Source organism: Nuphar pumila, chromosome 6 (assembly GCF_984573655.1).
Source record: "Nuphar pumila chromosome 6, dmNupPumi1.hap1.1, whole genome shotgun sequence".
Lineage (NCBI taxonomy): Eukaryota > Viridiplantae > Streptophyta > Magnoliopsida > Nymphaeales > Nymphaeaceae > Nuphar > Nuphar pumila.
In genome coordinates, this window is record NC_143254.1 from 22,938,965 (window position 1) to 22,954,150 (window position 15,186).

General features: G+C 37.9%; 1 protein-coding gene across 2 annotated transcripts in view; it reads left to right on the forward strand.

The window, feature by feature from the left end:
* Positions 1 to 14,785, forward strand: part of LOC149834323 (DUF1365 family protein) — a 32,673-nt gene extending 17,888 nt beyond the window's left edge. Inside the window, exons 4-5 of one of the 2 annotated variants that reach the window (XM_090011340.1) lie at positions 8,437 to 8,643; positions 13,983 to 14,785. In XM_090011340.1, the coding sequence (XP_089867466.1) occupies positions 8,437 to 8,643; positions 13,983 to 14,216 (441 nt within the window). In that variant the 3' untranslated portion in view covers positions 14,217 to 14,785. The remainder of the gene's footprint in view (positions 1 to 8,436; positions 8,644 to 13,982) is intronic. The other variant, XM_090011341.1, reaches the window with a different exon arrangement.
* The last annotated feature ends 401 nt before the right edge of the window (positions 14,786 to 15,186 follow it).

A 15,186-nucleotide genomic window follows, 5' to 3' on the forward strand; every position in this document is an offset into this window, starting at 1 on the left:
CATCCGCATCTCAGCTACACTCATTTTTTGAATATGATACATATAAACCTTATAAAACATTTAATAAAAATAAAACCAACAATAATTTGAAAAGCATTTAGAGATTTTAGTTTTTAATAAAAATAACAAATAACTTTTCAAATAGAAGAAAAAATGAGTGTTTTCTCATGCATAATGCATGAGATAGATAACTCAAATAACCCTAAAGGTTTAATATACATACGGAGACAAGATTTTTTTTGAATTCAAGCCACACAACGATTACAAATCCTTCAGGAAGCACAAACTAGAACAAAAAAATCTTAAGACCCAAAAGAAAAGCAAAATACCAAGAAAGATTTCTTGGTTCTAATACCATGTAATGAAATATGCGAAAATACAAAACAAAAGTCTCTAAGGGCTTACATAATCATAAACACAAAGTACACATGCACATACACAAGTTCAACTAAGGGATAATCCAGGAGCACTAAGGCACTACACAAACACTAAGTACATACAAGACATAAAAGAATTAAAAGAACACAAGAATATAAGAAATATACATTTTATTGAGCATGAATGCTTAAGAGAAGCATTAAGAAATGAAAGGGGATAAAAACCCCTATTTATACACATACAAGAAAGAGGGAGTTCTCAATAGAGCTGTTGGACTGTTCCAACAACTCTATTGACTAGTCAAAAAAGAACCCAAGAGTTCTATTTGGTATTTGACCAACTAGTCCCTATAAAATAGAAAATGACAAAAAAAAGAATAAAGTAAAAGTACCCATTAGAGGCACAACCTATTACAAGGACTGAAATGACCAAAATACCCCTATTGAGTATTTACCTATTACATCATTATAAATTATATATATATATATATATATGTATATATGTATAATATGAATCAAATATATATACATGTACAACTTAACACATGGGTGAGGCATAATTGAGGCGTGCACTTCATGCTCCTTGAGACACACACCTTGCTACGAGGCGTGCCTAACATCTCAATTGCTTTGGCCAAATGGAAGTTCAAAGCCTCCATTTGACCAAAAGTCCTTTTTTCTTGAAATAGGCATAAAGGAGGGGAGAGGAGGCGTGATAGAGGTTAGGGCACTCCAATTTCTTCTCCCTTCACTCCTTCTAGACAACCCACTCACCTCCGGCAACCCACATTTCGGTGAGTCAACTCCAGCATCTAGGTATGTGCTTCTTTCTTCTTCTTCCTCCTCCTCTTGTTTTCCTTCCCTTTTCTTCCTTCTTCTTCATCTTCTCTTCTACGTCTTCTTCCCTTCTCTTTCTTCTTCTTTTTCTCCTTCATTTATTTCCTCCCAAAATTTTATTCTCTCCCAAAAAAAAAAATCAAATTGTTTTATTATTTGGCACTATGTATGTGTGGGTGGGTGGGTGTACATATAATTACATATATATATTCTGTATTTCTGATATATATACATATATACATGTGTATTCTGTTGTGACAACACACATATATATATTCAGTTATCTAACAGAATATAAACATATATACTGAATTAATACTTGGTGCTAAGGCACAAAACTATTGAGCTCAAAATCATAGGTTTAAGTTTGTTTGGCTCAATCTGACTGCATAGATGTATTCAACATGGTTTTCTAGCTAAGGATCAAACCTTGGACCGTGTTATTTCGATCTAAAAATATGATTTATTGAGTCATGAAATTTTAGTGCATTATGGGTTGGTGATTTTTGAAGCCCTTAGAAAACCTACTTACATGTCAAAAATTATTTTCTACTAACAAACCTTGTAGATTTCATTCTAAAAAAAAATAAAAACATGAAGAAACTGATTTTTACTCAGTTCCATAACTTCAATAACACCAAATATTAACCTTATATATACATATATAGAGAGAGAGGGAGAGAGAGTTCCATGCCTTCAATAGCACCAAATATTCACCCTATATATATGGGTTAATATTTACTACAGTCGATTGTAGGTACAATCAACTTAGCAAATGGGCAGAACCCTTTTTTGTTTTCTCACATCAACACCATAGATGTGATCTACATGTTTTATTTAGTGGGAACCAGCTTTTGGATCGACAAAATCCAACCTGTATATAGTTTTTTTTCTGGCAATAAAAAATCAATGGCTGTAAAGGCATTGATTTTTCCCGACTCAAAATCATGTTTTTATTCATCGAAAAAACATGATGCAAGAGATGATTCCTACTAAATCGAGCATTTGAACACATTTATGAGGTTAGATTGTGTCAAAACAATTCACATCATGAGATTCAAACTTGATTGTAGGTACAATCAATTGTAGCAATATATATATATATATATATATATATATAGAGAGAGAGAGAGAGAGAGAGAGAGAGAGAGATGTGTGTGTGTTTTCCTTAAATATGTCTGTCCAGATGCGTTCTACATGCTTGATTTTATGGGAATGGACTCTTGGATCATCCAATTCCGATACGCAGGTAGGTTTTCATAAGGTTTAAAAATTCAACATTATAATATTTTCCTAAATATTCAAGGCTTAAAAATCATGTTTTTTTATCAAAAACACATGATCCAAGTGTCTGCTAACCACTTTTCTAGCTAACCACCCACATAACTGGGCTCTTAAAGGGTTTCCCATGTTTTACTCAAATCTGACCATACAGATGTGTTCGACATGGTCGATTTACTAGGAAACGACACTTGGATCATGTTGTTTTGTTAAAAATATTATTTTTTAAACCTTGAATATTTAGAAAAATCTTAGACCGTTGGATTTTTAAACCTTATGAAAACCTAGCTGTGTATTGGAATCGGATGATCCAAGAGTCGTTTCCTAGTAAATCAAACATGTAGAACACAACTGTATGGTCATTGTAGAAACCTGACTCGAGTCCTAGAGAGAGAGAGAGAGAGAGAGAGAGAGAGAGAGAGAGAGAGAGAGAGAGAGAGAGAGAGAGAGAGAGAGAGAGAGAGACTGCTGCACAGAAAACCTCAATGACATATCGATATTAGTGCCTCTCTCTATGTTAAATAGAGAGAGGCTTAAAGACATAATTACAATAAAGCCCCATTCTAAAACCTAAATTACAAATAGCATCTTAATCTAAAATAGCTTTACTTAAAACCACCTATTCTCAACACTCCCCCTCAAGCTGAAGCATAGATATCAATCATGCTCAGCTTGTCACAATATTTTGAAAAATTTGGTCTGGCAAGAGGTTTTGTGAACATATCTGCAACTTGGTCTTCCGACTTTAGATATTGGGTAGTGATATGACCCGCTTGAACCATATCCCTTACATAGTGGCAATCAACCTCAATGTGCTTTGTTCTCTCATGAAATACAGGATTGTTTGCTATATATGTTGCAGCTTTGTTATCGCACATCATGGTCATGGGAGAGGAAACCTTCACCTGGAGATCAAATCCTGGAGGTTGTTGCATGTAAACAGTCTCAGATAGGTCCCCATATAGAAATGCATTTTTCACATCTAATTGGTACAGGTTCCAACCATGTTGCACAACTACTGAGAGAACAAGACGAATGGTACCCATCCGTGCAACAGGAGAAAAAGTTTCAAAGAAATCAATACCATATGTCTGAGTATAGCCCTTGGCTACTAATCTGGCCTTGTACCGTTCAATTGAGCCATCAGATTTGTACTTTATCGTATATACCCATTTACATCCAACAATGTCAGCATCTGCTGGGGAATCAACTAGATCCCAAGTATGCTGAGATATTAAGGCATCCATTTCTTCTTGCATGGCCATCTTCCAGCGAGTATCACGCTCTGCCTGCTGATAGTTCAGAGGAATAACTTCAGCAGATAAAGCTGAAATAAAAGATTTCAACTGATTTCCAATTCTGGCTTTTGAGACAAAATGAGACATGGGATATAAAGTACATTGTCGTGTCCCCTTTCGTAGAGCAATCGGCCTGTTATTATCATCATGAAGATCAATATTGTCAGTAGAACTTACCTCAGGGGAAGAGGAAGATGGAGGCACTTGCGGAAGTGGATCTCTACGCACATATACCAATGGAGGATTATGAAATCTGGAAGAGGATGAAGTGTGGTTCGGGAATGAGGGCACGGATTCCAAGGGAAAAGGAGGTATAGGTAATGGACATGACTCAGCTGGATCAACCTGCAGCGGGGAACCGGTATTAGAGTAATATGGAGTGGATTCCAAGAAAGATACATCCGCACTGACATACTCTCGGCAAGAAGTAGGATCATAACATCGATATCCCTTTTGATTTTTGGGGTAACCAATAAATATGCATTTTGTAGCTTGAGCAGCTAATTTATCACGGTCAGGGCCAAGTTTGTGTACAAAACAAACACATCCAAACACTTTGGGCGAGAGGGAGAAGAGAGGGGTATTTGGTTTTAGGATATGAATTGGAATTTGATCACCCACAGAAGAGGAAGGCATGCGGTTGATCAGATAGCAAGCAGTTGAAATTGCATCTCCCCAGTATAACGCAGGAACATTTGATTGGATCATAATGGTCCTGGCAACATCAAGTAGGTGACGATGTTTTCGCTCAGCCACCCCATTTTGTTGAGATGAATAGGCACAGGAAGTTTGTGGTTGGATGCCATTATCTTGGTAAAACTGTAACCAAACTTTTTGATTTAAACTCGAGAGCATTATCAGTGCGAACAATCTTGACACTAGATTCAAACTGAGTTTTTATTTCAAGAATTAAAGATTTGATAATATTTGGAACATCAGATCGTTCCTTTATTAAAAACACCCATGATAACTTAGAGAAATCATCAACAATAACTAAATAGTATCGACACTGAGTCCTAGTAGGAATCTTACTAGGACCCCATACATCTGCATGAAGAAGTTCAAAGACTTTATTACTAGACTGACTCTGACTCGAAGGAAACGAACTTCGATGATGCTTGCCCAGCTGACATGCTTCACACTGAAATGATGTGGTGGAGGGAATCTGAGGAAAGACCGAACGAAGCTTTGACAATGAAGGATGACCAAGACGACGATGCCACTGAACAGGACTAAATGAATGTTCCACTGCAGCATGAACAGTACCCATTGGATGATGTAAGTAGTAGATTCCTTTTTCTTCATAGCCTCCACCAATCTTCTTCCCCGTCAGCAAATCCTGAAAATGACAACCCATTGGATCAAATATTACTCTACAGTTTTGTTCTTTTACAAGACAACTCACAGAAAGTAAACTTTGAGGAAATTTTGGAGCATGAAGAGCATTTTTCAACTGTAATGAGGAGGATATAGAAATATTTCCCTGACCAACAACCGGGGAGGTACTCCCATCGGCTAATGAGACTCCAAGCTGAGCCTTAATATCCTTTAGATCTGAAAAAATAAGTGAATTTTCACACAAATGTCTGGATGCACCGGAATCAATAATCCACTTACTATCAGTCGGATGAAGAAGATTTCCGGTTGAATAGGCAACACCAGCAATAGGAGAGGGAGAACTCAAAGGACGAAGAGCTATTAGCTCATCATATTCAGCACGACTGAGGGTTATACTACTGTCACTTGCAGAGATATTTTCTTGTGCCTTTGTTGCCTCGAGAGAAGTAGTATTAGCTCTAGGAACATATGACTTTGATGAAGAAGAGGTTGGTCGGCCATGCTTATCCCAGCAACGATCTTCTAAATGTCCAGATTTTCCACAGAATGTATATCGAAGCTTTCCTCTGCCTCCCACACCTCGTCCGCGACCTCGTCCTCTGATGTTCTGAAGATTTCCACGTCCATAACCAGATGAGACAACTAAGGCAGATGACTGAGTCACAGGCTGAGAATGTGGAAGAGATATCGCAAGTCTGCTTAGACGGTTATATGCCTCAGCAAGAGTAGGTACATCCGAACCAGTCAACATTTGTACTTTTGCAACAGAAAATTCTGAAGATAAACCTGTAAGAAACCTAGCAACCATAGTTTGTTCTTGATGATCTTTTTGTTTCGAACAACAGAGAGGTCTGTGAGCATTAAGTCTTTCAAACGCAGCTTTTACGGAGGCATAGTACTGGGCCAAGGTTTGATCTCCCTGCTGTAAATTGTATATTTCCTGTTCGACTTGTAAGATATGACTCACATTAGTCTCTTGTGAGTATGTATCTCGAAGATTGTCCCACATCTGTTTGGCTGTATTATAATAAATTAAACCATCTGCAATATGGGGTTCGACACTATTCATAATCCATGACATAACTATGTCATTATCTTCATCCCAAGTAACATATTTTCCCACCTTTTCAGTGGGTTCATCTTCCAACAAAATATGTTTTCTACGATGTCCAGATACCGACATCATAAATGTTCTGGACCACCTGGCATAGTTAGTTTCATTTAGCCTTACAGACGAACCGTACGAAAATGGATTGGCAAATGCCTTATATTCTCCAATATGTTCCAATTTTGAATCATATTTCGAAGTTTCAGCCATACTTCTGGTTAAAGAAAAACTGGACAATGTCCAAGCTAAACAGGGGAAACAACCGTGTGTTACACTCACACGCCAACTGAAATTCCAAGAAAAACAGGACAATCCCCAAACTAAACAGGATAAACAACCGTGTGTTACACTCACACGCCAACTGAAATTCCAATCAGCAGTTGCTCACTCACGAACAACAAAAAAAACCCCACGACAGTAGTGAGCAGCAGCCCACAAACAGAAAAATGATTCAGCACTTCAGTGACTCACTACTAACATGACTTCTGCATATGCAGCAGTAATTTGTTTCTTCATAACAGGGGCAGCTCCCCAGACATATACAGTTCGGCACTAAGTCATTCATATTTTTTTTTTGAGCAACACCACCACGTGTTGGATTGCTACCCAAAAATAAGCAGGAAGCCACGACCTTTTTCAGTGGAAATTGTACCAACAGCAGTCAATTTCCCACAGCAGCTATGTCAAAATAACCAAAAACAGGGCCCCAACCATATGTAGACTTACCAACAACAATCACATTCTCAACAGATAGTCACTAGACTGACGGCAGGAACGACCACCGAAGCAGTAGGTAGTCACGAACAATAAAACAGGAGGCGATGAACCCACAACAAGCATCCACGAACCCACAACACGACCAGATCTGTCATCAGATCAAAAAAAAATTACATCGCTGACCTGATCGCTCTATTGATTTCTTTTACTCATTGGATCGAAGTTTGATCACGATCACGATGGCCTCCACAATCGTGGGAGCCTTGATCAGACTCGATCACACTCCCACGTAACAGTAGATGAGGCTCCCACGATCACGCTCCCACGATCACGCTCCCACGCCGAGTTTTGATCACACTCGATCACGCTCCCACGATCGGCGATGGCTTTGATACCATGTAGAAACCTGACTCGAGTCCTAGAGAGCGAAGAGAGAGAGAGAGAGAGAGAGAGAGAGAGAGAGAGAGAGAGAGAGAGAGAGAGAGAGAGAGAGAGAGAGAGAGAGACGGCTGCACAGAAAACCTCAATGACATATCGATATTAGGGCCTCTCTCTATGTTAAATAGAGAGAGGCTTAAAGACATAATTACAATAAAGCCCCATTCTAAAACCTAAATTACAAATAACATCTTAATGTAAAATAACTTTACTTAAAACCACCTATTCTCAACAGTCAGATTTAAGGAAAACATGAAAAAACTCTTCGAAAACCCGGTTAGCTAGTTGGATTAGCTAGAAAAGTGGTTAACAGCTACCAGCCTACCACCTTCTCTCTCTTATATATATACACCCTTTCTTTATGCATGTAAATTAGATGATCTAAAAGCATATTTGCATGTGCTTAATGAGTAATTTAATATTTATTTAAAACTTTCTATTTGTTATTGGTTGTTGGTTCATCAATAAACATTTCTTTTATTTATTTATGTTCCGGTATATTTTTAAGTTTTTCAAAAGTTTTTAAATATTTTTTTGTGAGGCTTATGCTTTACGTCTCTCTATGCCTTCACAATATATATATATAGGGTTAATATTGGCTACTAATGAAGGTCCGGAACTAATGAGCTAGAAATCATAGGTGCAAGTTATAGAGAGAGAGAGAGGAATCCCCCTCATTCTATATCAATTGAAAAGTCAGCTAAACAACTTCTCACATGTTTTCCAGCCCGGTGGGGGTGTTGGACTAGCCAGCAATTTTGATTCATGGACCAAATTTGGTTCCGCTGTAATAACAGCTAAACAATGGGGTTCTTTCTTGTTATGAAACTGGTATGTTACTCTTACAATGTCGTAAACCTATGACAATATCTTGTGCGCTTGCATTTACCAGCTTGTTTTTATGTTTTCTTAGACTTGTGTAGCCTTGTATCTTTACACCTATGACAATAGCAGGTGTGCCTGAAATTACTAGCTTTTTTCGATGTTTCTATAGCCTTCTATCTTCCATTGCTTTGATTCTCACTGTCCTTGGAAATTTCAGGATATGCTTGGGAACTGGTGGTTACAGGCAGACCCTCCTGGGGAAAACCTCTCTTTAAGAATTTCAGTGCAGCATCCTACTCTTGGAAACTATTTTACAGCTACACTGCAAGCTAGAAGAGTGGTGGCTTCTGTCTTTTGGAGACATAACCCAGCCATGTTTTTTTGGTTAATGCCACAAAAGGTGGCTATTTGGATATACTGGCAGGTATGCTACAAGTAACTTTATCAATGGGTGTCATTTATTCTCAGTACAATGTGAATTTTGTCACCATACTTTGAAAATCTTGATGTCCACTTGGACAGTGGCTTACGAGTAATTACAACGATATTTTCTTATTGAATTTGCATGCACATGTTCTGTAAAGAAATTGTGGTGTAAATTTTAACAAGCCCGAATTTTGTTCTCTGTGCTAGTTGGCTTACTGTTACTTATTCTTGCTTGCAATTTTGACATGTGATCTAAAGGGTTGTGGTACATCTTAGTGATGAAGAATTAATTAACTAGGCTTGCAGATTATGTAGAATTTTCTATGCTATATATACAATGTTGTTTTGAAACCTGGAACTGGGCTTTCCCATTCTGTGTCACCAGTTCTCTGTGAGAGCGAGCTGATTTGTGGTAAAAATATTCCACCTATGGAGGTAAACCACCTTCAAAGTTCTTTAAAAAATCATTGCCTTTCTAAAGGAATTCTTTCAAGTCTTTTAGTTGAATAACTAGAGTTTCTCGAAAGGTGTTTGTTTAGTTAAACTGGAGGCATAATTTAGGTGGTTTCTCACTTGTTCGTTTTTGACATGGTTAATGATTATTATGGAAATGCCTTATTTTTATCATGCATTCAATGGAGATTTCATATTTAAAAAATGAGTGTAGCTGAGATGCGTATGCTTAGATGGATGTGTGGAAATACAATAAACGATAAGATTCAGAACAAGGAGATACGTAAGAAGGTAGGCGTTGCACCCATTGAAAATAAGATGAGAGAGAATCGTTTATGGTGGTTTGGACATATTCGGCGAAGGCCTAATGATGCTCCAGTTAGAAGGATGGAGAAATGGGAGAATATATTAGTTAAAAGAGGTCGGGGTAGGCCTAGGAAGACTTGGATGGAGATGATAGGAAAGTATATGAATGCTTTGAACCTCACCGAGGACATGGCATTGGATAGAAATGATTGGAGGAGAAGGAATGAAGGATTCATGTGGAAGGCCTCGAATGATTTTCTTTTTTGGTTCATATCGCCGACCCCAATTGTTTTGGGATTAAGGCGTAGTTGTTGTTGTTGTTGATTCAATGGAGATTTCCTGGAAGACAAGCTAGATACTGGCATAATGTTGGAATCAGATATTATTAGATCCCTTATTGCACATACACACCAAGAGGAGAGAAAAGGTAAACTTAACAATCTTGAGTTATTAAAAAATTTATTTTTGTGAGAGAGAATTGGAATGGAGAGGAGGAGTTCCATCATCTGTATCTTTTTCATCACAGGGCAAGGATAATATTTTTGTGTAAGGATGAATGCAGTTTTTGAACTTTTTGCCGTCCTGCCTTACAAAATTGCAAGTAATGTCACAGAGACATGGACATGCTTGGTACGGCACAGGTTTTGTAAATCTAGGACACAAAATATAAATATATATGATTATGTAATTCAAAATTCTTAATTTAAAGCAATATAGCATGAATATCATCTCAAGTGACAATTCTCGTGCAACAATCCTAAATCATTGTTAATAAGAACATTACAACAACAACAACAACAACAACTACGTCTTCATCCCAAAACAATTGGGGTCGGCGATATGAACCAAAAAAGAAAATCATTCTGGGTCTTCCACATGAATCCTTCTCCTCCAATCATTTCTATCCAATGCCATGTCCTCGGTGAGGTTCAAAGCATTCATATCCTTTCCTATTATCTTCATCCAAGTCTTCTTAGGCCTACCCCGACCTCTTTTAACTAATATATTTTCCCATTTCTCCATTCTTCTAACTGGAGCATCATTAGGCCTTCGCCGAATATGTCCAAACCACCGTAAATGATTCTCTCTCATCTTATTTTCAATGGGTACAACGCCTACCTTCTTACGTATCTCCTCGTTCCGAATCTTATCTTTTATTGTATTTCCACACATCCATCTAAGCATACGCGTCTCAGCTATACTCATTTTTTAAATATGATGTCTCTTGGCAGCCCAACATTCCGTACCATATAGTAAAGCGGGCCTAATAGTTGTCCTATAAAACTTTTCCTTCAACCGCAATGGCATTCTATGATCACACAATACTCCAGTTGCACTTTTCCATTTCATCCACCCAACCTTTATCCTATGATTTACATCTCCATCAATTTCTCCATACTTTTGAATGATAGATCCCAAATATTTGAAACAATCATCCACCGGTATTTCTTGTTCACCAAGCTTCACTACACTCCCATCACTGCTTCGTTGCTTACTAAACCAACATTCCATATATTCTGTCTTACTTTTACTCAACTTAAAACCTCTTGCTTCCAATGTCTGTCTCCATAATTCTAACTTAGCATTAACCTCAACTCTAGACTCATCAATCAAAACAATATCATCAGCAAACAACATACACCACGACACATTTTCTTGAATTGATCTCGTAAGCTCATCCATCACTATAGCAAATAGGAAAGGGCTTAAAGCAGATCCTTGATGTAACCCAACCGTTATAGGAAAATTAGTTGTCACCCCTCCACAAATGCGGACATTGGTTACTACTCCTTCATACATATCTTTAATTATACTAATGTACTTGAGAGAAACACCTTTCTTTATCATTGTCCACCAGAGAACGTCTCTAGTTACTCTATCGTATGCCTTCTCCAAATCAATAAAAACCATATGCGAATCTTTGTTCTTCTCTCTATATCTCTCAATAAGTTGTCTAAGAAGATGTATAGCTTCCATAGTTGATCTTTCAGGCATAAAACCAAATTGATTCTCCGATATCATGACAACCTTCCTAGACTCAATCACCCTCTTCCAAAGTTTCATAGTATGACTCATGAGTTTTATACCACGATAGTTTGTGCAATCTTGTATATCACCCTTATTTTTATATAGAGGCACCAAAGTACTCTTCCTCCACTCATTAGGCATCTTATTTGTCTGCCAAATTTTGTTAAAAAAATTTGTCAACCATTCTAAACCTTTCTCTCCCAAGCATTTTCAAGCCTCGATAGGTATACCATCTGGGTCAACTGCCCTTCTTGATTTCATTTTCTTTAAAGCCTCTACAATTTCTTTCTTTTGAATCTTGCGCATGAAGTCACGATTCATCTCATGAAATGGAATGGAGAAGTCTCCAAGATCCTGAGCATGACTTTCATTAAATAGCTTATCAAAATAATCTTTCTATCTCTCCTTAATCTCCTCATCTTTGACTAAAACCCTTTGCGTTTCATCTTTGATACATCTAACCATACCCAGATCCCTCGATTTCCTATCTCTCATCTTTGCAAGCCTATAAATATCCTTCTCGCCCTCTTTGGTATCTAACTTGTCATAAACCTCCTTATATACCTTATCCCTCGCGTTTCGAACTACTTTTTTAGCTTCCTTCTTTGCTATCATATACTTCTCCAAATTCTCATTATCACGACTCTTACTTAGATTTCTATAACACTCTCTTTTAACCTTAATAGCTAATTTGACGTCCTCGTTCCATCATGATGTATCCTTACCTAGCAGTGCACCGCCTTTAGACTCACCCAATACCTCCTTAGCCACCTTTCTCATGCCACCCGCTATCTTATTCCACATTGATTCTGAATCCTCCTCAAGACACCAATCAACTTCTTTAACTACCTGCTCTACAAACATTCCTTGTTTAGCTCCTTTCAGTGCCCACCACTTAATTTTTAGGATCTATCCTATGTCTATCCCTTTTGTGGCATTGTCTAATTCTAAGATCTAAAATTAAGACTCTATGTTGTGTAGCTACACTTTCTCCCGGTATAACCTTACAATCGATGCAACAACCCCTATCTCTCTTTCTAAGTAGGAAAAAATCTATCTGACTCGTATTAACCCCACTTTTAAATGTTGCTAGGTGAGACTTCCTCTTCCTAAACCAAGTGTTTGCTAAGATCATATCATAGGATAAACCAAAATCTAAAATCCTTTCTCTACTTTCGTTTCTTTCTCCTATACCATAGCCTCCATGGATACTTTCAAATCCATCCCTACTAATTTCTACATGTCCATTAAGGTCACCGCTGATGAAAAGCTTTTCTCCATAAGATATCCTTTGTACTACTCCATCTAAATCTTCTCAAAATTTGCGCTTAATAGAATCATCTAAACCTACTTGAGGTGCATAAACACTAATAATATTAATAATATCCGTACCTAATACTGATTTAATAAGTAAAATCCTATCACCCTTCCTACGGACCTCAACTACATTATCAATAAACTCATGACTCATAACAATCCGTACTCCATTCCTATTCCTATTTATTCCTGTATATCAAATCTTATATCCCCAAGGTTCTATCACTTTTGCTTTCTCACCTACCCATTTGGTCTCTTGTAGACATAAAATATCAATCTTTCTCCTACACATAACATCTACAAACTCTTCCAACTTACCAGTTAAAGACCCTATGTTCCAAGTGGCTAACCTAATTTTATGGTCTTGGACTAACTTCTTTACCCCCACCCGTCCAACAAAGTAAGGGAACCCTTGCCTATTTGACACCACACCCGGGCGCCGGTGTGATGCGTCGCTTCTGTGCGACGACCTATCAACCCTTGCCCATTTATCACTGCCTCCGGGCCTATAGAGTACAACACGTCGCTCAGTAGGGAACACCCCAACGAAATTCTCATATTGATTCATATTCATAGGGTATGACTAAGTTTTTATGCTGGCTGTCACTGGCCTGCCGCAACCCTCCTCCTTTATTCGGGCTTGGGACCGGCAGTGTATAAGAACATTAAATAATAAATTTATGTTAACAAAACTGAAATGCAGCCTAATCAATGACAAATTTTAAAAGCGGCACCATGCAAGTAAATGCAAAATAGGCAATGAAACTCATAAAAAGAATAGATAAGTTTGAGACATGGTGTTAATCATCTGACACATGTTTGACTGTATCCATGAGATGTGGTGTCCAGTATTGTGTTCAGTTTTATGTCGTATTGACACGGGACAGGCATGCTAAGTGAAGTGACCGTGTGACATAGAAATATAGAATCATAGATTACAATTGATTCATACTATATAAAGTATGAAATACAATGCAAAAGGCCATTGTATATTGGAGTAGCTTTTTTTTTACCACATATAGGATGCAAAACTTGTATCTTTGTGTCCTCGTGTAAAGCATTGAAGCTTGGAAATGGAGCACGGGGCGTGTTTTCTTTACTACTAAATCTATGTGGGCTCCTTCGTCGTGCTCTTCCGTTTCTATTTTTCTTGTATTATCAACTCTTTGGCATCAATGAACCTTTATGTAATTGTCAGAGGCATTGAATTATATGTATTTTCTGTTTCTTTAGGCCTTCAAGCTTTGGTCAAAAAAGGTTTCTTTCATGCAGCATCCAAAGTATTCCAATAGCAACTACAGGGTGGAGGCTTTGAGGCGGGATAGAAAACTGATGGGCTATCAAACAAGTCAGCTGAATGAAGATACCCAACACGAAGTCTTCACCCCAAAAGCAGATCAATCTGGCCAGATAAATACGGGAAACCGGTGGTGTACATGGAGAGAGGTGCAATGTCCGAGGTCTTAGAAGTTTTATGCTGGACTTCTTATCCAAATAAGTGTCCATGTGTTTTGAGTTTTGACCTCAGGGAAATTGTGAATGTCATTCTCTCAGCACGAGATTGCCCAATTTCCCTTGTGCCATTCTGTGACCACTATGTCCTTTTCCTCTTCTAGTCCTATTTTTTCACTTTGTTTTCAAATTGTATGAGACTACCTGGCTCATAAACCTGAATTCTTTGCCTGTTGTAACCTGTGCAGTATATGGCGAAGTTCTTACCACTTCACTATCTGCAAGTTCTTGGTTTGTTATCTCTTCTGGTGGCTCTGGGGCTGTGTCCGACCAGGCTCCTGTGTTTGTTTTCCTCCCTTATGTAATCAGGTCTTGTATGGTTCTGTTTTCTGCTCTCTTTAGCTGCATGATGATATCTCATCACCATGCTGCCCTGTTGTGTACTAATACTTCCCATCTTTAGTTCTATTTGCTTTATTTCTTTCAGAAAAAACAAAACCTGAATTTTTAAGCATCATGATCTGTATTTATTTTAAATAGGAAGGCACACGATAAACACTAACATCTCTTTTCTGTTCTTAAAAGAGTTTTTGTTGTTCCATCTGTGTTTAAATGCCTTTGCATGATTAAGGTGATATCTTTTACCTCTTCGGATCATCATTATTGGGGTTGAACAACGGAACAAACTTTTAAGATTTTGGCTTGAGCACATTTTTTCTGTAATCGGACCGAGTATCAGGTGATAGCTTGTTTGGATGCTTGACCAACAATGAGAGCGGGACATGTCAGTGGGCCCAACGACACCCTCTTTCTCTTTGGATTCGTGCCCAAGCTGCTTGATCAAATCACCTGATCCGGTCTCCTTATACGCTTATTTGACTTTAAATTCTTGAAAGGAACACAATTACATGACACAGCATAATCGTGTAGGCATATTTTCTAATTTTCTGTCAAAAATCGCGTTCTTTACTTTTTTTCATTAATA